General features: G+C 41.8%; 1 protein-coding gene across 15 annotated transcripts in view; it reads left to right on the forward strand.

Annotated features, from left to right (window-relative positions):
- Positions 1–26508, forward strand: part of RBFOX2 (RNA binding fox-1 homolog 2) — a 167237-nt gene that overhangs the window by 117260 nt on the left and 23469 nt on the right. For 12 of the 15 annotated variants that reach the window (XR_003539652.2, XM_039382263.1, XM_039382259.1 and 9 more), the window contains 2 exons: positions 4918–5064; positions 18504–18557. Coding sequence is in view for 14 of the 15 variants with exons in the window: in XM_039382263.1 (XP_039238197.1) it covers positions 4918–5064; positions 18504–18557 (201 nt within the window). In the remaining variant the exon portion in view is untranslated. The remainder of the gene's footprint in view (positions 1–4917; positions 5065–18503; positions 18558–26508) is intronic. The other 3 variants (XM_039382257.1, XM_039382264.1, XM_027715252.2) reach the window with 1 other exon arrangement.

The raw sequence follows: 26508 nt of genomic DNA on the forward strand, positions 1-26508 counted from the left end.
ACAAATCAGAGATGTACAGGAGAGATAGCAAAGTTTCCTGTGTACTTTCCTATGTTAGGTTTGTGTTCTGTGAGGTATGTTTTTAATGAGGAAAGTGAACAAAATGACTTAAGCTTCAGTGTGTCTGAAAATAGGTAACTAAGAATTGAAAAAATATGCCCTGAATTCATCTGACTATACTGAAAATAGTAAAAAAATCTTGCAGAAGTAATTTGGTATGTCCTTAGCATTTTTTTGTCTGTTTTTTTGGCATACAGAGTACTTTGGATAATAGTTAATTGTGCCTGTAAGTAGCCCAAACATTTTTTTTTTTAATATAACGCTGCTGGCATCTCTGAAAAATCAAGTGCATGGATATAATTGTAAAACTATATTTACTGCTGTTGAAAGATGATGATTAAGCCCTGTGGTCTTCTGTCTGCTAAACGAGTTTTTTAAGCAGCCAAAGTTCCCATGGCCTTTGCTCTTGGATGTGTAGGACCTCAGTCTGACTTCAGTAGAGTGTGCTGGGGCAGGAAAGTGATCTTGTGTCTAGAGCCTAATTCTTACTCATTTTTCCACCAGACCTGCTCAGTGGGCATCTGTTCATTGGTGGGTGACTGGTTGTTTTGACACAGGTTCTTCATTAGAAGTTACAGAGAGTTTTCCACATTATCTGCACTCTGCTTCACAATGGGAAGATTGCCTTCTGCCACTTGTAGCTTTCAGTCCTTGTCTCCAGAGTCCTTCAAGCTCTTGATCCAAACAAGGTTGGATGTGTGGTTTTGGGTTTTTCTGAATTCAAGACTGGTCTAGGAGCAGTGGAGTGAGCGCAGTCTGTCTCCTAGATTTTGTAAGCCACCCAAATCCCCTTTTAAATATAGTTATTAGTTACAGTTTGTATTTTGTAAATATTTTCTTTGCAGTGATTTATAGCTCTTAACCTCCTCATTATGATTCACAGCATTTTGGACTGCCTGCTTCTTGGGGGAGAGAACGAGGGGTTGTTTTTTGTTTGTCTCTAACTTGGACCTGAAGCGGTTCTAGAAGCAAGTGGGAGATGTAAACAGAATGTTCTGGGTATTAATAATCTCTGTGCTAGCCTGTCACACTGGTGCTTGTCTGGTTTGCTGGGGAGGTACCCCTCCGTCTAGCCATGCAGATGGAGATCTGCTCAGAGCTCAGGTGGTGCTGGAGCCCCAGCCTCCCTGCTGCTGCAGAGAAATCCCCAGCATTTAATTGATCACCACCTGGGTTAGGACAGAGGAGTCCAGCTGAGAGGTGGGAAGATGCCCCCAAACCTTTCAGAACACCCTCATGTTCCCAGGTGTCCTCCTCCCCTTTTACACGGGCACGTGCACATGTATAATCTGTGCTTCTCTTTGCAGCTGCCTCTTCTTGCGCAGCGTTTCCTTACTGCTGGTGGGTGTAAGGGAGGAGCTGACATGGGGGCACAGGCAGCAAGTAGTTAAAAGTAAAGCACATGCTGCTCGTGTCCTGAGCTCTGATGTGTTTCTCAGTGACCTTGAGCAGAGCTCAAAGCTTGCGTGTGCAGGCATGAATGACATTATCACCTGCATCAGTATATGTTACACGGACTGTGCTGAGGAGGTACGGAGAATGCAATACAGCTCCTAAATGCGAGATCTCTGCCACAGCATGTCTCTGTGTTGCCTGATGACAGGCATTGAACGTGTGTTAGCTCCCTTCCGAGCTGAATCACTGTCTATAGCAAAGGGAGAGGTCCATTTCTTCACTGTGAAGTGTTGACATGAGGCCAGAAGGAGATTAAACTCCGTATGGGGAAGGAGTCAAGGTGGGGAGTGGGCGCTTGGTGAAATGCGGGCTTTTGTAGTCTGGCTTGGTCAGAGTAGCACTGTTGCCAGCATCTGTTATGTGCTGCCTTAGAACAGACTCCAGGCCCTTCCTTTCATCTCCTTCCTAGTGAGTTAAACCAAGGAATAACTATAAAAGGAAAAAAAGAAAGATCTGAGGACACGGTTTCTTTCATTTATGTTGTAGCTGAATGTGTGGCAGTAGTCATATGTATTGAGCTAATGTTATAGTGGTGGAAAGTTCAAATCTTACCTTAGGACCATGGGACCATAGAGATGAGGGAGCTACAGCATCCAGAGACACAAGGTATTTAATGTTAAACTTCTACTGAAAAATCAGGGTATGTGAAAGCCTGAAAAGCATTTGAGGACTCTCAGTGTAGTTAAAAAGGTAAAGGACCAAAATCCCCTGTTCCTTCTGTTGTTTCTCCTCTTTGAAGCATTTGTCTTGCTGTACACATCTCACATGATGCAAAATGACACTGCCATATGCAGGACCAGCTGTGAGTGCTTTTGGGTGGGCCACTCTACATGATACATCACACCCTTGGTAAGAAAGGAGTTCTGCCCTTTGCCTAGGAACAAATGGATGGGAGAGGAGTGCAGACAACATTCTGGCTTCCTCCCCTGTGGAAACAGCAGATCCAGTCCTGTGCAACCTGTATTTAAATTTAAAGACTAAAACATTTTTGTCATCACCATTCAAGATCTGTGCGTTTCCTCATTCACACAGCAGAAGATGCACTTTGTGCATGGGTGTTTGCTCACTTGCCAAATCCATGCAAAGCCATAGAAAACATGAGATTTGGCAAATTGCACTAGCAGGGCTCCAAAGTGGATTGTAGATATCCCTTTTAGCAGGAGTGTTGGTCTTTTTTGGGAGTTACTTTGAAGAACTCATTTGCAGTTGTTGTATACAGTGATGATAGATAGGCTACTCCTGTGTTTTGTCCTTCTTGGACAGATTTGCCCTGAGGAGCAAAGCACTCTGATGGAGTAAAAAAACACCACTAAATAGCATGGTCTGATTTAATCGCAGGCCAGCTGCACTGATTGTTCCCCTAGGGTGCACTCTCTGTATGTTTGGAGAACCTTTTTGTCATGGGGTTGAGGGCAGGAGAAGAGGGGAGATGGTGGGGTGGGTGGAGACGCTTTTGGATAAGAGCAAATGGAAGTTTCTGAGGTTGTTCCTAAAAATTTTGTGTTTGTGGGATGGATGAGTCTTAGCCAAATAAAAATTCTTCATTCTGCCAGGCTTCACCTAAGACTTGCACAGCTATGGGAAGCAGAGATACTCGCCAGGGCAGTATCTTCATTCTTCCTGCCACAGCTTAATTTGTGTTGACCAGATCAAACATGTTTTGTGCTGCTGAATGCGCAGCCCTCCCGAAATGAGATGGAAAGCTGCCACTGCTTTGCTCAGCATGACAAGACCCCAGTGCTTACTGTTTCCTTACCTTATCTTTATATTTACTTGCTTTATAACCAATGTGCAAGTTCAAGGTCATGTCTGTAAGTGATATTTCTGGGCAGAAGACACTCTCTTAATGTTGCCGGTTGAGCTAATCTGTGGAGATGATTCCAAATGTACATGAAGTGTTGTATATTGAGTGATGTGCAGATCAGCCTAGCAAGTACATTCAGTGGTTGGGGAGATGTTGTGGGCAACTCCCCTCAGATTTTTTTCATCTTTGATACACAAATCACATGTTTAAAATGGGGGGGAAAAAAGGGCCCAAACCAGTAAAAAACTCACCCCGACTCTTCCATCTTTAAGGCCTATGTGTGTACTTGAAAATGCCTTAAAAAGACTGACTCTAGCAATTGCACAGTCCTTGCCTTCTTGTAGAACTTTTTACTTGATATGAGTTAAGGCAGAAGTCAGGTTGGCATCTAAAGAGTTGAAATGACACTTAAAAGTGCATCACACAGGTAGTCAAAGCATGACTCCTAGGAGACTGAGAGCAGCAGGAGATAGTGAGGGGGTGGGTGCTCTTTGAATACCTTGGCCTGTCAGTGCAGGCGCTTGGAAAGGGACAGAGCAATAAAACCGACCAAATTGTAGTCTGCTTTGTTCTGTAGCTCTGAGGTTTTGAGCTCGTTTTTGTGAAGAATGCCATTTTTCCATCAAGCCATTTTGCAAAGGGGCCTTGCTGTTATATTTAGTGCTGTGCTCAAATTTTACCCCTTTTCAGTCTAAGCCCACACAAGTGGCTGAGGTTCTCTTCCTTTCTTTTCTTCTGCCAGTTATCTCAGCGGGGCATTAGGTCTCTCCTCTGGCACACAGGTCCCCCTTATTCCTCTGCCTGTGTGCTGTACTTTTTCTGTGAACAAGAACTCCTGGCCTACCCTTTGGCCTTGCTTTGCAATGCCAGTCAGTGCTTGAGAATGGTGGAACAAATACCTTTTCTTAGCTATGGAACTGGTAGCAGAAAGTAGCACTTGAAATTTTTATAAATCTTACGGTGATGATGATGACTGTTTTCTCTTCCTGGGCTCACTTGAATGTATGAGAAAAGTTAATCAAAGACATCCATAATCTGTTCATACATGGATTTTACCATTTAATTATAGATCTTCTTTTGAGGTGATGTTTCTCTGAAGGGAGCTTGGCAGAGCAGATGCCGTTTTGCTTGGGGATGCATGTCTGGTATTGGCCCAGTGAAGAGCTGCCACTTCAGCTGTGGGATTTTGATGATTGTATGAACATCCTGCCACATGGGATTAGAGTGGCGGTACTACCTCCCAGCTTCAGGATATGAAAGATCCGCCTCTTCATTAGGGCTTTCATATGGTGGCAGCTGAAGTGAGGAAGAACAGGCTAAAAGAGAGAAGCAATTTAAGAAAACCAAAGACAACTCTACTAAGCTGATAGGTGATACGAGGGGAGGGAGGCTGAGATCTCATTACTGTTTACTCATGGAAAGGGAGGGGAAGAACAACAAATCAATTGTCAAGGGCTGCTGGCTTTATCAAAATAATTGTCAAGTGCTAGATTGTGCAATTACAAGTATAGTGCTAATACCTAAAAAAAGGTAGACATGGCATGTGGGAGGAATTGTGGTTTCTACTCATGCACGTGCTTTTGTCTCTCTGATTTCAGCAGACAGAAGGAGGGGCACAGACAGATGGACAGCAATCACAGACGCAGAGCAGCGAGAATACTGAGAGCAAATCCACTCCAAAACGACTTCATGTGTCTAACATTCCCTTCCGCTTCCGAGATCCTGACCTTCGGCAGATGTTTGGGGTAAGTTATCGCTGCCTTTTAGGGCATGGCAGATTCTCCTTTCCCACAGGTGGGACACCTGGTGCTGATGTACTTATGTGAATGAAAAACCTGTCCCCCTCAATTTAGTCAGCACACTGTAAAATAATTGCAGGACTAGGACAATTGGTAGCATCTAACTTGGCTGGTAAATACACATGAGAACTGTAACAGTGTTCTTCCTATCAAGTTGTTAATAGAATCATAGAATGGTTTGGATTGGAAGGGACTTCAAAGATCATCTAATTGCAACACCTCTGCTATAGGCAGGGATACCTTTCACTGGACCAGATTGCTCAGAGCTCTATCCAGCCTGACCTCAAACAGCTCCAGGGATGGGGCATCCGCAGCTTCTCTGGGCAGCAACGTTCAGTGTAATCGAACAATTGGTTTGGGGAAAAAAACCAACCAACAAACCCAAAACAAAACTTCACCTTCTTTCTGAGTAAAGACTTGGATTAAACATTGACTTAATGTATCCCTTGCAAAGGACTGTTTTTCAGTTGCATAGAAACTTGATGAAATATTTATGTCCTTCTCTGTGATCCATTTCTGCGATGAAAAATTGCTGCAAGGTATTTGCCACCTAGCAATTGCATGTGGAAAAGCTAGTGCAAGTCAGATGGTATTTTACATTGCGTATGATATACATTCTGTTTCTTTTGACCAAATAGTTTGCCTTCCTTAATCCTTGTATGCTATTCATGATTCTCAATTTATAAGCTCTTCAAGGAAGAGTTTGTTTACGTGAGTATAGGTGGTGACTCATTCCATGTGAACACAGAGATAAATGTTATAGATGCTTCATGACCTAACCCTGAGGTGAAGTTATCTATATATCATCATCATCATCATCAGGAGTATTGGACTTGTTGATATGATGGCATTTTTTACAGTCTTAAAAAAATATTTCTGATTAACTTTTAAGTTAACAGCCTGTTTAAGATACAGTCCAGAGAATTCAAGTCAGGAAAGATGAAACCTTGTCACTTTAGGCTTTGAGTATATACCTTGGTCCTAGCTGCATATCCAGCTGCTCCTCCAAATTCTGCAGTATTCCTGTTTCAGTTGTTGTTATCTCCTGAGCCATCTCTGTGGGTGTACACGTGTGCGCATACACACACTCACATGCAGAGTAGTGTTGCAATATTGTAAATATGTCAAAACATGCAGAAATGTTAAAAAAATTCACTGATGGTCTTAACAAGAGCCCCAGTTGCTATATATTGTGAGAGATCTCTGCTCCTTGCTCTTGAAACTTTTTGTGTCCATAAGAAGCTGTTTTGTGGATGAGGCCAAATGGAGAGGAGTGGTCAAAATGCATGAAGGCAAGGCTGCTATTCAGCGGGACCTGGCCAGGCTGGAGAAATGGGCTGAGGGAAATCTTAAGATACTTGGCAAAACTGAATTTCAGGCTTTCCATTTGGGAGGGAATAACCCCTGCAGCAGTACAGGCTGGTTGTCTAGGGAGATGCCCTGCAGTAAAAGATGTGGGATCCTGATGGACAAGCACTTGAACATGAGCAGCAGTGTGCCCTCGATGCAAAGGGGCGCGGATGGCACCCTGGGCCTTGTTAGTGAGTAGCCAGCAGGCCCAGGGAAGGGATCCTTTCCTTGTCTCCAGGAACTGTTGGACTGCATCTGGAAAACTCTGTCCAGTGGGGGATCTCCAGTGCAAGAAGTGCACTTCATCTAAATGAAATACTGAAGGAAGCCTAGTGGGCACCATTGAGATGATCAGGAGGCTGCAGAACTTGGCATGTGAGCGGAGTCTGAGGTCTGGGCTTTTGCAGCTTTGAGAATAAAAGGGCAGAGGAGGGCTGTTTTTGTTGTCTGCAACTACCTGATCAGAGGATACAGAAAAGATGTATCCAGATTATTTTTCGATGGTATCTGATGATGAGACAAAGACAACAATCACAAGTTGGAACATAGGAAGTAGAATCATAGAATATCCTGAGTTGCAAGGGACCCACTAGGAATCACACCATGTGCCTAAGAGTGTTGTCCAAATGCTTCTTGAACTCTGGTAGGCTTGGTGCTGTGACCACTTCCCTGGTAAGCTTGTTCCAGTGTCCAACCACCCTCTAATTGAAGAACCTTTTTCTGATATCTAACCTAAACCTCTCCTGACACAGCTTCATGCAGTTCTCTCGGGCCCTGTCATTGGTCACCACAGAGAAGAGATTTGTGCCAACCCTTCCACTTCCCCTCGTGAGGAAGTTGTAGATTGCTAGGAGATCTCCTCTCGGTCTCCTCTTGTCCAGGCCAAACAAACCAAGTGCCCTCAGCTGCTCCTTATACGGCTTCCCCTCAAGGCCTTTCACCATCTTTGTTGCCCTCCTTTGGACACTTTCCAATAGCTTAATATCTTTCTTATATTGCAGTGCCCAAAACTGCACATGATATTCAAGCTGAGATCTCACCAATGCAGAGCAGAGCAGGACAATCCCCTCCCTCAACCAGCTGGTGATGTTTTGCCTGATGCCCCCCAGGACACAGTTGGCCCTCCTGGCTGCCAGGGCTCTGCTGACTCATATTCAGCTTGCCATTACCAGGACCCCCAGGTCCCTTCCTATGGCACCGCTTTCCAGCATCTCATTCCCCAGTCTGTATGAACATCCAGGGTTGCCCCATCCCAGTGCAGAATCTGGCACTTGTCTTTCTTTAACTTTGTATAGTTGGTGATTGTCCAGCCCTGTAGTTTGTCTAGGTGTCTCTGCAGGGCCTCTCTGCCTTTGATATATCAATTAGATATCAGGAAAATTTTGTTTTTACTGTGAGGATGCTTAAATAGTGGAAAATGTTGCCCAGGAAGATTGTGGAAGCTCTATCCTTGAAGGTGTGTGCCTTCACTGACACAGCCTGGCCAACCAGATCTTCTTAGACCTGCTGTGAGCAAGGGTTACAATAAACAACCACTGGACTTAATTGCCAGTCAAAACAGTGAGTCTGTGATTCTGTTGCAGGAGGATTAGGTTTGCTTCGGTGTTGTTCATACCTTAGATTGTCACACTTTTGCCATCTGTTGGAATGTTTTCATAATGAAACTCATCTCCTGGCAATCTGTGATTGCTGAATATTCTCAGTTGCCTGCTCTGCTTTTGTGGTTTTTTAGCTTGCTTTTTGCTGTTGCAGGGCTGTGTGGTAGGCAGTTCCATCCGGTTTGGATAAATGGTTGCTGAAATCACAGACAGTTCTTGGACCACCTGCTACAATCTGTATTTATCACGTCCTGCTCTCTGCTACTGCTGCTCCCCTCTCCTGGGAGCTGCATCGCTTACATAAATCACTTACACGTTGCTGTCCCTTCTCCTGGGACTGGCGCTTGGCTTGACAACTAGCCCTTTTCACACTCCTTCACCTTGATGCTCCTCCTCCACGTGCTCCTGGTGTGGGAGACATGGATGAGATGGAAATGACAAGGACATCCCTGTCCTAGTGACTCTTGCCTCTGCTTTACAGATTGGATGACCCAGGCAATTTAAATGAACTGCTGTCCTAAGTAGTGATTTGTAGAAAATGCAGCCTAATTACTTGCCTTAAGATTTCCTGTCCTTTTTTTCGACCCATAGGGTACCTTTGTTGTACATGGAAGGGATAGGGAAATAACACTATGTGTTCAAGTTATTTTTGTTTGTTTATTTTTTTCTCTAAACATAATCTCAAGCTCCAGCACAGTGATGTGATTTTAACTTGGGTAAATGGTATATTTCTTGTAAAACCTTTTGCTAGTTCACCTGACCCTTCATCTTCTGGGGCATAAAAACTCCCATGTGCCGTTTTTCGGTAATAGAGAACTTTGCTACTTTGCCAAGGAAATAACGATCCTTGTGCATCTTCCTTTTTCTTTCAGTGCTACTTCTCTTACCATGCTCATAGCCTCAAGCAGGAGAGCAATTCTCTCTAAATCTTGCTTGCTCCTATTTCTTTTTCAGGATCAGGATGCTTTCCTTTGGGTGACTCACTGAAACCTACCCTTTCTCCTAACGGGGACTCACGGTTGTGTGAGTCTTGAGCTGTGACTAGCCTGTAACCCCCATCTTCTCCCTCTCCTTTCTGTGTGTCAGGTCACATCTCTTCAACGTCATATCTGAGAGACTCAAAATCCTTGCCTGGAGTGTTTTTCCCAAGCTACTGTACAAAGAGAGGAATTGGGTAGACAGTGAAGCTGTGGAGGAAGAAATAAATGTGATGGTAGGGAGGGAGTAAAGAAGTCCCCTCAAGGATGCAACAGCATGCGAGAGGTCAGCCCAGCCCTGAGGCGCAGAAACTATCTAATGCTTTTGTCCAGACTGGAGCAGAGGGGGACTTCAGACATGTTGTCCCATATGTGATTAAATGGATATTACATAATGCTCTCTGAACTTGCACGATTTGTGAGAGGGGCAAACATAAGGATTTCTTAACAAATTCAAATTATTTGGTTTCCAACCATTTCTCAGCTATTAGGTGTTTCTAACAGGTCCCTGAAATATCCTCAGGATAGGAGCAAACATTTCCTTATGCATATGCATCTTACAAGGAGGCAAATAAAATGGCCTGCTTAGAACAGGTAATATTTGCTTGACATTTCATGAGGCCATTAAAAAGACTTCCAGAAAGCTTCTGGAAGGAATAGGTCATTTTTTAATGCACACAGTTCTGCACCCACTGTGGAATAAATCAATAGTTGACCTTGTTCTAGCAGATAAAGAAGAGTTAATAGCCGACCTGAAATCCCACCGTTGCCTAGGTACCAGTGATTGTTATTTGTCTGTATTTGCTTTGTGCAAACAGAATATGGCATCAGGCAGTAATGTAAGGAGCTTTAGAAGAGTCTGTTTCTTGGACATTAAACAATTGGCAGGATAACTGTCCAGGAAGGTATCTTTAAAAGCAAAGTGTTAATGGAAGCTGTAAAGTATTCAGCAGCATCATACTGATGGCCAAAAAGGCATGATTCCACAGTTAGGGTATTTGTACCTTATCTGCTTTTCTATATTATTTATAACAAAGGAGGATGAGACAGTGCTCACTAATATTTTAAAAATAGCAGATCTAGATAAGGTACATCCAAAGATAATAACCAAAGCAAGGAGATGGATTATTCATTAATGCTGGTTTTTAACCAGTTCTTATAAGCTAGGAGGAGTTGCAGGAGGCCGGAAGACTGCCAACCAGAATTTACTGTTGAAAAAATCTGAAAGGAATGACCCAAAGAGCTACTAACTAACTATCCGTATGTTGATCCAAGATAAAAATAACTTTAGAAAGTTTTAAAAAAACCCATTAGAATCTGAAGAAATGTGTTAGTATCTATTCAGCATGACTTTGTAATATACATCTTTGCAGACAAATACTGTTTCGTTTATTTTGACAAGATTGTACGAAGCAATACTGGTATAATTAAACACTGCTCAAACAATTGAATTTGTCCAAGTGACCAATTTTTAAGAAAAATCCTACTTATCTCAAGTACAGCACACATTAGAGGGATTAAAAACCTCTTTAATGACAGATAATAAAAAAGTAGTAGTTACTGGGGAGACATCTGTGATCAAGACTGTTTCTAGTATCAGTTTCCCTGGGAATCTGTTTCAGTCTCTGTTCTGTTCAGTATCTATATCAACCCATGGAGACAGTACTATTAAAACCTTGCCAGTAAGGTTTGCAGTTAAAAAAATATTTGAGGAGGAGGAAAGAGAAAGATAAGGTTACTGTTAGAGAATGAGTTGAAACGCCTGGTTGACTGATGATAAATCCAACAAAAACGTGTTTGATGCATCTCAGTGCAGAGCACTGACTATATGGGAATCGGTCTGTGCTCGTAGGATGGAAAGCCTTCTTTGGAAAATACTGATTTGGAAGAGTACTAGTGATCGTTGAAGATAGTTGCTTCAATAATTCAAAGGGTGTTATCAGGTTGAAGGAAGGGTGTGATCTTGCTCATGTTCAAAGTTGAAAAGATTGTGACTACATAATTTTACTCAGGTCTAAGATCAGTTTAAGACCAAAAAAAACCCAACTAGGGCTTGAAAGATGAGTGATTTTTTTTTTTTTAATTGTGTAAGGTGTTAGGTACATTATTTACACTCAGCTTATTAAAAAGAGAGGTTGGGAGATGACAAGTCTGTCCTATAGAGGTGCTTATGTATGGATGATACCTACTAAAGGGTTTAGATCTTGTTTACAGTCACAATAAGATTTTCCAGTTGGAAGCTGAGATTTAACACAATTACCCTTGAAATAAGAGCAAAATTCATTAAATAATCATTTGGACTAATTTAAACAGTGGAACAAGTTAGCAGGGAGAAGAAGAGTTGCTATCAATGTTAAAAACAAATTAGCAACCTTTTAAAAATCTTACTATCACTAGACATTCTTTGGCTAGTGTGTGTAAAGATCTGACATGATGGTAGTAGTCTTCTCCTTAACTTCTGATAGGTTGTCCCCTTCCTTTCTGGACTGTGTATGCAGAAGAAAAGCTCATGTTTCCCTCAGTGTGTTTCAACTTTGTGCTATGATCATGTCTGTGCTTGTACCTTATTCCTGATAGCTTCAGCCCTTCCCTCTCATGCTTCAAGAAGCAGTTCTCCTCCCAGTATAAAATTGGCTGGCATAGTCTCATCGTTTCTGGACTTCAGAGTAGGATGGACTTAGGAGTCTCCTGGTGAAGATGGAGGCTGGGTTGGACAGCGCACATGATAAAGATTCTTCTGTTCTCAAGCTGAATCTTGAATTGCCTCTACAAAAACAAGTAAAGTGGATTGTTTTGGTAGTTTTTATGGGTGTCTGTGCACTAAATCTTTATCTGTTGTGAGAGCAACAATATGAGGAGTCAGAATTGATGTTTTTCAGAATGTACACTTAAGCAAAGAACATTTTACCATAGTAAGATAAAAATGAGGACTATGCTGATGATGTTTGCAGATGAAGGTGGGTTAGCACTGTACAGGGTGTGAATTTTCTCAGGCTTTGGCTTCAGATGGAGACATTAGCTTTTTTAAAACATGCTTACTGCATGGCTATTACTTGTAGACTTTACTGCTTCTGATGGGAAGCATCATCAGCCCAGTTAATAAAGGGGTTTTGTGCATTATCAGCTACAGCAGTAATAACCCATAGATGTTTTCTATGAAGGTGACTATTCTGTCACATTTAATAACTTTCAGTTTATGAAGTCATTAATAACATCATTTATTACAGGTGACAGAATGGTAGCTACTTTTTTTTTGGTTTATTTTACTTTGGATGTTAAGGCAGGTAATCTTATAATTTTCCTTCTCTAAGCATAATTCATATCTCTATGGTGAGGTTCTTTATAATGTAAGTTTGTGGTAGAACACTTCTTTGTATGACCCAAGCATTGCAGCTCTGCAAGCTCGGATATTTTTGGAAGCTCTTGTAGCCCTCAGATCTTGGCCTCTGAGGAAACATTTTGTCACTTTGCACTTCCTAAAATAACTCAGTGGATATAATTTCTCATCCAACTTCATTCTGGTGTCAAGAGTGCAAAACACCTCCATGAGCCTATAGTTCGAAGCTGAAGCAATAACAAGTTAGACTACAGCTCTTTGTCACTAAGAATTCAGTAGAATTTTAAATCTGTATTTGCCAGTAAATAAATTAAAATACACAAGTAATTCATGATACACAAGTATTGGTGATGGTAGAAAACTACTCATTATGGGTTAAGGCATATAGGTGAATAATATGATAGACCAAGAAGCTCTGATCTGCAGGTGTTCACGCACTGAAGCCTGAAATACAGCAGTAGGAAAGTTGCAGAAAGGGACTCTGCTTTCCTAGTGGATTGGACATCTGAAGGAGGAAATCTTGTCTTCTGGATATCAAGATATATTTTAAGTTTTTCATCTGCTAATAGTATTGGCCACCAATTGCATGTAACAAGTCCTATGTGCCAGTATTGGAGAACAAATATTCTGGCACAAGGTGGCCTCTGTGACTTTTCTTGTTTCCAAGCTCTTTCTTCGATGAGAGTGAGCCCCAGCCCTGTCACACGGCAGGACTTTGTTCCTGCTGATGTTGGTTAGAGTTACAAGAGGCACTGTTGTTTACACTGATGCGTTTCACTTGTGCATTTCCTGAAACCACCTTTTGCTAAGGACTTGTGTACTCAGTGCTGTTTGAACATCATGCTTTGGCTGCATGGCCGCGGCAGGGACCACGGTGCTTCTGCACAGGGGTGCTTGTCACTGCAGCTGTCAGCAGCTCTTGTACTGTCAGTCTTGCTCTGCAAAAGTGTATCTGCTGTGGAAACTTCTGTACTAACTTTCTGGTGGAAGGCAGCAATGACTGGAGCGTACATACTTGTCTGAGGTTTGTTTAGGTTTTCATGTGAGTTACTAGGAGAGTCTGCAGCGAGACTGGGCTGAACGTCATTTAGTAAATAGTGCTGTGCTGTAGCTGGATTTAACTACGTAAAAGGCCTGGGTAAAATTACATGGAGTTAACTTTTATTAACCCAGTTTCATATGGACTCAGTCTACATGCTAAGTCCTCTCAAACTGATTTTTAAATGTGTGCTACTTTTGTGGGCATGGGTCCAAGTACCTTTGCTGTGGCAGCAGTACCAGGTACACTGCAGTCAGACCTCTGGGGAAGGGCACAAGGCAGCAGCAAGGACCTGGAAGTGTAGACCTGGAAGCTGGGTGATGTTAAGATTTCTGGATGGTACCCTCCAGTACTGTTCACCCCTGTCTCAGTGTTTCATGTGAAAATCTTTTATTTGTGAGTCAGAGGATAAGAAATGACTGAGAAGCTGTATTCCTTGTCACCTTTTTTTTTCTTTTTACTGGGATGTCTGTGGTCTGCAAATCCTGTAAGAAATCTGTGCTCTTTGTCTGGCTTCTTGTTAAAATCTGGTTTCTTAGAAAATGTGTGTTTTACTGGGCAACAGGTCAACCCAAATAAGGGCTGCTTGGTGCTTGCTTATTATCTGTTCAGTTGGTAAACTGTGTTGGTGCTTTGGTCTATAAATGCTCCATGCTTCCATCTTCCTGTCACTGCAAAACATACTGGTGTAGCTTGGCTGAACAGGGTTGGCCCCACTGTTTAAAGACATGTGACTCAGCTTTGCGTGAGGAAGTTCGTGTACTGATAACAGCATAGCTCTGGCAGACCCCGTGCTGCCATAATTAAGCACTGACTAATACAGGCTAGGATGGAGCCAGCTGTGTTCAGCTGAAAGTATATCCCATGGAACTAGGAGCTAGGGAAAGGACACTGTCTGCAGCATGGACCTATTCTTCTTATGAAATGCTCTTGCTCATGCATCTCAAGCTTGAGGACTTGAAATAGTTTCCTGCACAGGAGGTTGGTTTCCTGGCTGTTTTGAATTTTGACCATCTTTAAGAATGGATTGTTTGACACCTTTGAGATTTAGATAGCTCACTGGACTCTAAGTGAATTTTGTAAGGCTACAGAGTTCTTTTGCAGGGATGTGATGTGGTCACGTGGTGTCTTACATTACCTTTTGTTGTTCCATGATTTCTAGAGAATTTGCCTTGTACTCCCTGTTGTTTGCATCTTTAGGATTAAGTTATTTGTCTGGCACATTGGAGCTGATTTTGAAAGCTCTAGACAGGGAGAGGAGGCAGGGCCAGCTGGAACAGAGCATACAGGAGGGGCATTACCAAACTGTCAGTGCCTTGGAAGGCAAAAGCTCTCGGGTGCCAGATCTCTCAAATTTATTATACTGAATGTAGCTATGGCCTCAGCTGGAAAAATCTGTTGCCTTCATGTCATCTGGGTGGAAAGAAACACACAGCATGCATATACCTTTACTTGCACAATGCCCTTGCATCAATGATAAGGTAGATGTTCAAACAAGAGAACTGGATTCTGGTCATAACTCATGTCTGTTATTATTTTTATGCCTCTTAAAAACTGTTACTTCCATCACTCCCTGCTACCACTGTAGCGGAGCTGATTTTTCATTTATCTGCTTTACAGGAAAATAATTGAAAGCTTGTCAAGGTCACTCCAGGGAAGGGACCACTAAGATAAAACAAGATGCTATAGCTCCTATGCCATGGCATAACTGGAAGAGTGTGTGTGTGTATATCTTTCTATCATATGGCGTGTGCATGAGCAGTTCATGGAGGTGGCTTCTTGCACAACCTGATATATGGTGGGGAAATACTGGATTCTCGGTCACATAGCAAGCTTTTTAACTCACGGTGGTGAGCATGCAATGCCTTCTCCAGAGGCTGTGCAGGGTTCTAAGCAGAAGTTCTTGGTAATCACTGAATGAGCCAGTCAAGTCTATCAGCCCAGTGACTCATGTCTTCAGGGTCAGAGATTAGACTGTTAGTCCTCAGGGATGACTTAAGCATGGGACTTGTTTAATTTGGCCAGACCCCTCTGTCTGTTGGAACATAGAAACATGCCTGTATACATGATTTAAAAAAATTATTATGGAGGGCACTTGGTGTTGACCCTTGTATTTAGATGGCCCACCATTTTCCATACAAAAATTGTGACCTTTCAGTAAGGAGCTCTTAAAACTTCCATTGTTTGCATTGCACTGTTGACATTTGGTAGGCAAAGCACCATCGGAGAACAAAGTGCCTTTTTATGTTCCACTAAATTAGATTCAGCTTTGAAGGAGATATACACTGTTAAAATGAACTAGTTCTTTTTTTCCCTGCTTCCATTCTTCAGGAAAATTCTGGCATGCTACCAGAAGAAAGTGCCTCCAGTGCTGGATCTGCTGTAACTGTTGAGCAGCGAGGACAAGAGTCATGGTGTTAGGAGCTGTCAGAGCAACTGTGGCAACAGCAACAGCAGAGCCTTGAAGAGCCCAGGGCACATCCTACTGCCTCATGGTCATGCTGCTTTCTTCCAGGGATTTTCATGGAGTTGGAAGCCCCTCCCTAGCAAACCTCAGTTCAGCAGTTAGCCCCTGTTTTGTCTGTTCTCTCCCAAGGAGGTCCTTCCCTCTTGCCTCTTCAAACACCCACAACTCCTAGGCAGAAAAGAGATTGGGGCAGTTTACATGGGTGGATGTAGCCTATTACAATAGATGTCAAACCTGTGCTTGCTGCAGCCACAGGATTTAGTGATCTTAAGTCTGTCATCTAGGAAATTACGTACCTCCATCATCTGCTAGGCAAGGAGGCAAACCTGCCGCCTCTCATAGAACTGGGTCAGACCACGTGCTTTCAATGTTACCATCAGCATTTTGTCAGCCACAAGAAGTTAAACGCACAAGACAGGATTTCCTGTTGGTGTGGAAACCCTGTGGGAGGAACTCAGCCCAATGGGACTGGGAGGCAGTGCTGGTAGTACTACCCGGGGATCCAGGCCCAACTGGGTGTGCAGAAAAGGGAAGATGGCGTGGCATAATTGTGCACCAGAAGCTGTACAGTTTGTTTGCTTTCAGGATGATTCTAATGGGGTAGAATGGTGATTTTGGCTTTGAAGATTCTGAAAATAATTTTGGCAGTTGCATTTATCGAGAGGCTGGCTGTTTGAGTGTGTGTATGGCAACGCTAACCAGCTGAGGTGATGTGGCAGGGGACAGATCCTGCTCTCAGGATCCCTTTTGCTTCTTAGAGCCCTGATGCTCACCTGACCCTTTAAGCCACTACAGATCAGTAAATTGTCAAAAAAAGTTTTGTATTTATTCCTTTTGTTGGGTTAGGTTTTTACAGAATCATTGAACTGTACAGTTTATCTACAGGTGAGAATGAAAACTGAGGCCATCTCTAGGAGGCTGGTGAGACCAGACAAGGAAGGACAAGGGAGCAGAGACAGCTATTCCGCAGCCACGAGCTTTTAAATTGGTTCAGCCCATGTCATGTAATGATGCTGGAATAGTCTACCAGGAAAGCAATCATAACTGATTTCTTTCATGGCAGTGCCCGAGCCATATGCAACAAAGACAATAAAAAGCAATCAACGGTTAATCTTCTTTATTGACAAGCCCACGCCAAGCGTGGGATAGAAATAGAAAATGTATTTTAGCGGTGATTGGCACAACCGCAGTCAAAAGAGGATCCAGCATGGATCAAGCCTAAGCTATTGAGATGTTGAGGTTTCCTTTCAAGGAAGATGCGTGTTTACATTAGCATTATTCAAACTTCATGTAACGTGGAATATTGTGAATTCAATTGTTCTTGGGATGAATAGAAGATCAAGTATTGTCCTTAAACAATAGAACAGCAAAAACAACATCTGTGAACCAAAATCTTCTTTTTAAGAATGGAGAATGGAAGCGGACAGAAACTATAGCTAAAATTGTTGGAAGAGGTTTGCTTGCTTGCAGACAGTTGTGGAATACTTGTTCAAGGAACTTAATAGCTTTTTGTTGCTTTACATATTCAGAACTTCTCCTCAGCCATCATGGCTCCCTGTTATAAATGTTCCATGTTTTCAAATCTAGCCATGAGCCTTTCAAGCAGGACTCCCACAAACTGAGTATTATACCTATTTGACTCGGAATGCAAATGTTAATTAAAAAAAAAGGCAAATACTATATTAAGAGCAATAGAGCCTTGACAATTCTCGAAGACAGAGGGGCCTCTGAAGTGATGATGCTTTTAGCTCTAGGTTACTGATTTGAGTCTGGCCACTTCAATAGAAATATTTTAATATGTTTCAAGCAAGATGAAAGATGTAATTCCACAGAGGTGGTAAATCTCCTTTCTACCTTGTAACTCTTGTTTTCCATTTTGTGTTCTGTGCTAAATAGGGAGCTCTTTTGAACCCACTGATACAGAGCAAAGCTCTCCTTAGGGTCTCCAAGGTGAGACAGAGGTCAGAACTCTGTCACATGTGGTAGACTTGCACAGACCATCAACAATATGTCACAGGTTGAAGCTGAATTATCTTTTTTCTGAAAAACAAACTGTTGGGAGTTTGCCATTTTTGTGGTTTCTGAATCTGCCATCAATTCTTTTAAAGGCTTGGAGTTTTGGTAAATAAGAGGAAAGGAGATTCAGAGTTTGGAATCTCTGAGGTTGGGATGTTATGTTACTGTCCCTTCCAGAGAAACATCACTGTTAGGTTTCTCTTTGTGATAGCCACTTCAGGAGGAAGCTGAAATGCTGAATTACATGTTAGAAATGTTGTTAGATGCCTGAGATGTTGTAGATGAAATAGTAGAATGAGGGAAGAAAGAATTGTTTAGATTAAAAGCAGGAAAGATGAGATACCTCAAATCCCTGAAACTCTTCTGGAGATTGTTTTTCTTCCTGTAGACTTTTGTGAGAAAACCTGGGGTTTGTTACCAAGAGGATCTGCATGTTTTAACCCAAGAGAATTGGGTCACGTCACTGGGATTTTATTCCTTTGCCTGTATGCTAGAAATGGAAATATTCTCACCTCCCTTCTTGCACTAAGCCAGGTCCAAAAAGGTAGAAAAAATGAATTGCCAAAAATAAATCTTTTTTTTCCCCCTTGTCTCTCTGCAGCAATTCGGCAAAATCCTTGATGTAGAGATAATCTTTAATGAGCGTGGCTCGAAGGTAAGTCCTGTTTCTGTACCCGCTTCTCTTGATTTGATTGCAGAGTAAAAGGCAGTTCATTGCCTAGAGAATATATTCTGTAGAGATCAGCAGGGATTAGTGTGATGGGGGAAGGGAAGAGCTATTTTGGGGACTGTCTCCTGTTCCCTCTGACTGGAGACTCTGGGCATGGTCAATTCTGGGCAGCATGTACAAATGCTCCTGGACACTCCTCTCTGTAATGTGTGATCAGGTTCCACAGCCTTTTGAACAAACAGGGAGTCAGTCAATTGAGCCTTCATACCAAGCTGTTCCCATTGCACTAGCAATGGCTGCCCCGTGGGGAAGGCAGAATAAGATAAAGCAGCTTTGTGTGATGGGAGACTGTAAGAAAAAAAGCTAACTCACCCCCATCCCCCCATTTCATTGCATTAAAATACTTCTGTAGAAAACTGTCATATCTCATATGTGAAAGGATTTTATTTACTCTGTGTTGTAGACTTACTTGGTGCTTCTGAGGCACTGACCTTTCATGTTTGAGATATTTGATGCTTAATTTAAGTATCCTCATTCCACTTGCCCTGCCCCATGTGGACCTCCCCCACAGAATTTGCATTCATACACCTATTTTCATCTTACAGATATATTAAGAGGGAGGTTTTGTTGAGGGTTAATGGTAATTTATCTCTCTGAAGATGAGATTTCAGATGTTGCTTAGGTCAGCTGCAGAGATATTCAGTGATCTCTGTCCTAATTGGCAATTGGTTCTCATCACATAAGCGGTATCACCACAATGACAAATTGATGTGATTCTCTCTCTGCCCAGGAGGTTCAGCACTGGAATAGCAGGGAGTTTTGCAGGTCAGGAGCAAGGTGCATTGCCAAAGCTCTATGGGGGAAGCTTGCACAGTGCATGTCTATACTCTGCTTGACTTAATCAATGCTAAGATTCCCATTTTCAATTAAAACAAAATTTCCCTCCTCCCCACACACACGTGTGTGCACATGTGTGCATGCACACAAGAAGTTTTGAAGTTGCAAATCAGCTAAGCAGTTTCAGTTTACAGTCTATACCTTTTGCTTGGATTTGAGGTTCACAGTCTTTATGGTGGCCTCTTTGCTTCAACATATATTCTGGGGTATGTTCATGTTCAGAGTTCTCTGCAAATTTCCACCCATGTTGCCCAACATGCATTCTGAAATTCTTCAGTCTCTGTATTAGCTGGAAACCAGAAAGCCATTGATCTCTATATTAAATAAATGAGTCTTAGCCCTTTTCCCATCCTTTATTTGTGCTTAATACCATGGTTTTCTTTTGTTTTGATTTTTTACAAGACAGTCTGAAAAAGTAAATATCTATATGATTTAGTTAGAGTGTTTTTCTTCCACGAATGGATAAAAATCTATATGCTTTACCAAAACAATCAGCTGTGCTGAGTTTGTAAATATTTATTCTGCACTCTGCTGTTCTTTTGATATTTATAGGCCAAAGCTATCTCTGAATTACTCTTGATTTTAGTAAATTTTGTTTGGCTTTGGGAATAGCCTCTGGCCTCTATCAAATCCCTACTTATTTGGATATTATTGCGAAAGAAAGAACAAAAGTAACTGGCCTGGCAAAGGGGTGAGCTCTGTCTTTCATACCCCACTGCCTGTGCCTTCCAGAGCAGTGTTTTTCCTCTCCACACATGAACTTCACTCTCTCTCTCCCATCCATATAGCCCTGTGTATTAAACACCCACGGCTGCCCTTTCCCTTCTAGGCAACATTGACATTGAAGACTTTTCTATGAAGACTTGATTTATTATTACAAAAAGTACCTTCTTGTGCAGTTGCTAAAGCCCAAGGCTTCCGGTTTTCAGTTAAAACAAAAATTACTGCTGAAGAGTTCCATGACAAATTTTATTCTGAACCCTTCATAAATATTTGGGGAAAAAAAAAAAAAGCAGAGATGTTCTTCCAGTCCTTGACCATGCAGTTTTCTACTGCTTGGCATCTTACAGCAAAAAGCAGTTACAAAACTGGTAGCCTGTATTGAGGGATGGGGCAGAATCTGAACAGAATGAGAAAACAGCCAAAGAGTTATTTCATGGTATCTCTGCATCCTTCTCTACCCAAAGTAATTCCTGTTCTAAAAAGAATGCAAGATTCTTCCTGCTTAGCATGAAAATGGGAGGCCCCAGTGTTTGAGTGGGGTGTAGCTGCACGAAGCACCTGGTATTCACATAATAATGGAAAAACAACAGTTTGGTGATCTGATGGTGAAGCAAAGGAAATGGATCTTTCTGGAGGCCGCTCACTCACTCTTGGGTTCTTCCTCCACCTTAGGAAAAAAATTCTGAATGCATTTTCCTGCCCTGTGGTTTCCATTCTAATCTAATGATATGAAACCTCTCTCTCTTCTTCTTCTCCTCCTCTCTCTTGGGAATCCGAAAGCAGATGCTCCTGCTGCCTGCCTTGTGCTGTGTTCTCAATGCTCCCTTCCCTTCCCTGGGTTCCTAAGGGTTGTAGAGTTTTGTGTATATGTTTTGTAAATATTTAAAAGGTACAGTGATGAATCCTAAACTGCCCTGGGTTCGTCCCCACCCAGAGTGCGATGGGGTCGAGCAGCGCTTTGTCCCTGCCAAGCTGTAGCAGGAGAACTCTGCTGGGATCACTCCAGTGCTGGTCGGTAGGAGGGACTGAAGGAAGTGTGCTGGTTGCATTCTTCCTTTTGAATCCACCTGAGATGACTGGGCAGTTTTCTTCGACAGCCTGGGAGAACTATCAAACTGGCTGCATATTCAAGATCTCTGTGTACTTAGGAAGTTTGGTGACCAAAGAGAGAGCAGAGTGTGTCCACCACAGCCTCAGGTTCTCTCAGAAGTGTTATTTGTTGATTTTCTGTATCACAGCAGAGTAGGAGGCAGTTAATAATTAGTTTTGCTGATTGTTCTTTCAAAGCAATGTGAATTCTTGTTTTGTAACTCAATTTCTTCCCAGATTCAATCTGTTCAGTAGGATTATATGGGCCCTGGCAGACTTTACACTTATATTGCTTTGTTGTGTATGAGAAAGAAGATACAAACTTTAAACATCCCTTGAATTTAATTTTGTTTGATGTCATTCTATTAAACAAGAATAAGTCTTCCCTTGATCTGTTTCAGGTTTTTTTGCTTGCTTCCAGGAAACTAGCTGTTTGTTTAATTTATCCTGTTTACCATTACATTTCTAGTTCTGACTCAGATCAAGTGCCTTTAAATAGCATTCTGCCCATGGTTGCCGTTTACCATGCACTTCACTGAACCGTGAATAAAACACCTCCAGAGGAAGATGAGAGGATTCCTGCTCGTTTTGTTAGTGGAGATGCATCCTCTAGATGCGTATTTTATCACTATTGTGCTGAACTGAACAAGTGGACATATTTGCAGAATTAATGCAGTCTGCCTGTGTAACGAGTACCCTGTGGCATTCATAAAGCTGCAGGGGAAGGGAATCCAAGCTCTTTGCTCATCAGCTGTGTACCATGTGGCATTCCAAGATGTGTCCTCGATGACATTCAGAGACCAAGAGTGCATAAGCACATAGCAAAATCTTAGCTGAATAGGGAGTTTTTTTTTTTTGTAGCTTTTTAAATCATAAGAGTTCATATCAGTGCAGATGAGCTCATGGTTTCAGGATACTGTAAGTTTGTCCCTCACTGCTTTCCACTTGGAAGATCCATATCTTCAAGTTCCTGTATAGGACTGAAGTGACTTGAAGTGCTTCATATTTAATTAAAAACTTAGTTGTATAGTAGGTTACATCTTGTCTTCACAAAGAAATTGCATCTATTGGCGTTTGGATTTATGTAAGTAAACCTGTCCTAACTAAAAGCTTGTGCAGGAAGCTGTGTGGGATTTTATGTTTGCAGTTAACTGTAAGTTAAGATAAAAATATGAATACGGGTTTTGATAATTAAGCCTTAAAGACTGTATGCTTACATGTGCATTTACTTCTCTTTTAATGGATTAGGTGCTTTGAGTTGAGCCACTCTTGTTCTGGACCTAGTTTCCTGTCAGTGGAAAGCCCCTTCTTACATGAAATGAATTAGAGGTCTTATTTTCATTTTAATTCTGTTTTTATAAATTTTGTTCAGATTTCATCAGTTGAACCAGAAATACAAATTGTGTTGTTAACACAAAGAGGCTTAAAAACAAATTAAGTACTGGCAACCAGCATGACCTTCTCAGGTCACCAAATTCCGTTAGAATGCCAGTGGCATGAAGGAGACGTGACTGGTGTCCCCTTATCCTAGTTCGCTGAAGTAGTTTTATGCCTTGAAATCTGCAATACTAAACTAACGAGTTAAATTAGTCCATACACCGAACCGGTTTATTTAAACTTGAATTTCGGGCTGAAGTTTGATGTTTTCATAGTATAAGCTGGCTTACTGCTCCTGTGGGAGCACCTTCCCAGTAGTGCTCGTTTCACTGCTCCTGTGGGAGCACCTTCCCAGTAGTGCTCGTTTCACTGTGTAGGGAATTGAATCTAGGGTGCTAAATTGGCAAAATACTGATGCAGCAGGAAGACAGAGACAGAAATAAGCTTGTTTTCAGCCAGTTTAGCCTGTTGAACTCACAGACCACACAGTGAGATCCACGATCGATTGAAGGGAGGAGGAGCAGCACACAGCCAGGGATGACGTGGGCCGTGAAGCCCCTGACCTGGGCTGGCTGGAGCTGCCCTGAAGCCCCAAGCTCTCACTGCACAGCAGTGCTAGCTGGATTCCTGCTGCCCACTGCCCACTGCCGGCCTCTGCCCCCTCCTCTGTTCTGCAGCAGGGATCGGCAGTGGAGCGACACAAGCTGGACTGTGGAAATGATACAGCTTAAAAATAGCCCTGCAGGGTTTTTTTGAAGATACATTTACATTTTTTTTAACCAGATTAATTCCTGTATCTGCCTCACCAGATCACACAGGTACGCGGATGGGTGTTTTACACGTATGCTTTAATGCACTCGAAGTGAGGCACAGGGCAGGGAGGATCTGGAAGAGCTGCTGAAATGGTGGCAGCTTGTTTTATGCTGATTCTCACCAATTGAAGTGCGTTTGTGTGTGTGACTTCAGTAACATGTTTTCTGGATTTTTTGGTGTGATGCTGTCGGTGCATTCAGTCCTGCTCATCTCAGGTGGATTACAGCTGAAACCCTCCTAGTCTTTCCAAATGTCTTGCAAACAGGTAGCCTAAACTGCTGCCTCTTTGGCCGTTTTTTTCAGGCTTCTAAAAGTTTGTTTATTATGGAAATAAGGGAAAAGAAACAAAAGAAAAAAACTTGGTTTGAACCAAGCACAGCAGCAGATGACAGCAAGGCTGGTTGCTGGCTGTGTGCTCCAGTGGTACAAGGCAAAGATGCTGCTGCTGGGGTGACTGGTCTAAACTCCATGACAAACAAAGGGATAACGGTGCATGGATTTCAAGGGGCTCTGTTTAGTTTTCTTTGGTTTTATTTTTTTTATTTTACTTTATTTTATTTTTGTTGTTGTTTTTTGTTTAATTTCTGTGTTCTGGCCACACCCAGGAGAACCGTCTGCTTTTGATTTCTCCCTTTACGGTTACATGGTAAATTTTCTTTCTCATTCTTCAGAGATGGAAACGTTCAAATACTATATATACATTTATTATTTTTTTTTTTCACTGCTCATCATGTTGCTTGTTATTTATTGCAGAGTCTGAGGCCAGACTAAAAGGGTGGCAGTTACTCGGTCTCTTCAGGCCCTTTCAATAAACCTTTGGGTAAAAAGGGGTTAGTCTGGTACTGCAAATTACTCACTAATCCTAAAAATGTTGTTGGAGTTTAGTGTTCGCTGGGTCAAACTTATTTTCTGCTTGGGAGAAGTTCATGGCAGTTACTGATGGGGAGGAATTGTTGAAAATTTCAGCCTTGTTATCATAACAGCATTATTAAACCCAAGCTATTTGTATAATCTAAATTTTAGAAGCCCTAAGTCTTTTTTTTATCCAGGATCTTCCCTTCCTCTGACTCCATACCTACTACTATGGAGCAATCCAGTACCTGCTATAAAGCTAAGCTAGTAAATATTGGATACCTGCCATCTCTTTTTTTTTCCTTCCTCCTTTCTTTCTTTTTTTTTCCGAGGTCAAGACAACCTTGAGGAGGGAAAACTGAGAATTGTTTGTTGTGTATGTGTAGTTACAAATTAATCCCTATTCTTTACAGGTCATCTATGAGAAGGAAAAAAAAGTATATGTATGTGCTTTTTTCTCTCCCACATCAAAAATATGTGTATATATATATAATTGCTAGTTTTTAAACTTTGAAATAACAAAAATGTCAAGCATGGCTCACCTGTTTTTCCTGATGAAAATTTGAATGTGTAAGAGATGCATTAATATGACAAACCAAGAGGGCACAAATACTGACTCTGCCATAGTCAACTATATAAAGCATTAATTCAGCATTGACATTAAATGGTTCTCAACAAAGTGAGTTGCTAAGGACTGATCTGTCAATATGGTTAATTAGTTATGTTGTTCTGAATCAGATTAATTCTGGTTTAATTCACATTGTTAATTATATTCCTATAGTCTGCATGTGGATTGTATGCTACCTTGAGTCAACTTAATAAAAATACTGAAAATTCCTACTCAGTTTAAAGATAATTAATGCTAATGTAGTTTTTTAAAAACCCATACAGACTTCACTAATTGCAAGCAGATGTGAATTAAAATAGTCTTAGTTTGGTTCTAGCCTGCACAGCTTAATGTCTAAAAAATTACCTTCCATCTGCACTCCAGCTTTCAGTTCACATCATCACCGAAGACATAAATTTCATTCAGTCTCCACAGGCTTGTCTAGAACAAACAGAAATTTTAATGTAAAAAGAGAAGAGGGAAATAGAGATTCGTGTTGCAGTCCTTACCTCCCCTCCTCCTCCAGCCTTTAGAAGATACTTTTTCCCCATTATACAGAACCAGAGGGAAAGGTGTTGCTCTATTTCTCAGGCTTGCCTTTCTCTGTAGGGGTTCTTTGAAGCAGACACAATACCCTATTCCTTCATAATCAGCTTTGCTATTACACCCCCTGCACCCCCTTTGGTTCTCTGTGACATATTTGAGAATTATATGCAGTTGGGCTGTTTTATTAGCCCCTGTGTCTGTGGCTCTGATTTTAAATCATTTAAACAGCAAACTTTTATGCTGTTCTGAAAAAGGCATCAGTCTGATATTTATATAGCTCCTTATTTATAGCTGGAGAAATGAAATTATCTGAAGCTGTAGATTATTGGGTTGGAGCCCAAAGGAGCACTCTTGTTGATCTCAACATTGCACTACTTGGCTAAGTTCTTTTTATTACTGCTGTTTGAGGTTTGAGGGAAGTTAAAAAAAAAACAACAAACCAACCCCCCCAAAAAAAACCCCCAAACCAACCAAACAAAAAAAACCAAACCACAAACCAACAACAAAAACAACCCCAACCCTCTATTTTACAAATGTGTAAGAGTTTTGTACTGGAAACCTAGCTGTGGGTTGTAAAAACCAGCTTGTCAAATGGCTTGGACTGTTTGATTAGTATTGTAAAGACCTTTAAAAAGCACTTGAAGAATAATGGCTTGCTTGTGTCTCATTGCTAACAATGCTTAGAAATCATTATGCTGTCTGTTTTTTGGGGTGTCCAGTCCATACATATGGGACCCCAAGGTGCATGGTGGAGGCCAAGTGGCTAGCATGCCATTTCCCTGACAGGCATAGCTGTAGATCACTCTCATCACCTTGCTTTTCAATGAACATTGTGAGTTTCCATTGCATCAAATGTAAGCTTTGTTGTTCTGCTCCTGAGGGTATTGAAGCTAGTGGAGATTAAACCAGTACATTAAATCAGTATTTGCTTTATACCAAGCCACAGGAGCCAATTACTTCTGTTCTTAAGATACCCTAAAAGCAGAATGCAACAACATTTTTCGTTTGTGTCTGCTCTCTGTAATGGCATGA

Source organism: Pipra filicauda, unplaced genomic scaffold, assembly GCF_003945595.2.
Source record: "Pipra filicauda isolate LSUMZ 115617 unplaced genomic scaffold, ASM394559v2 scaffold262_size1072369_pilon, whole genome shotgun sequence".
NCBI lineage: Eukaryota > Metazoa > Chordata > Aves > Passeriformes > Pipridae > Pipra > Pipra filicauda.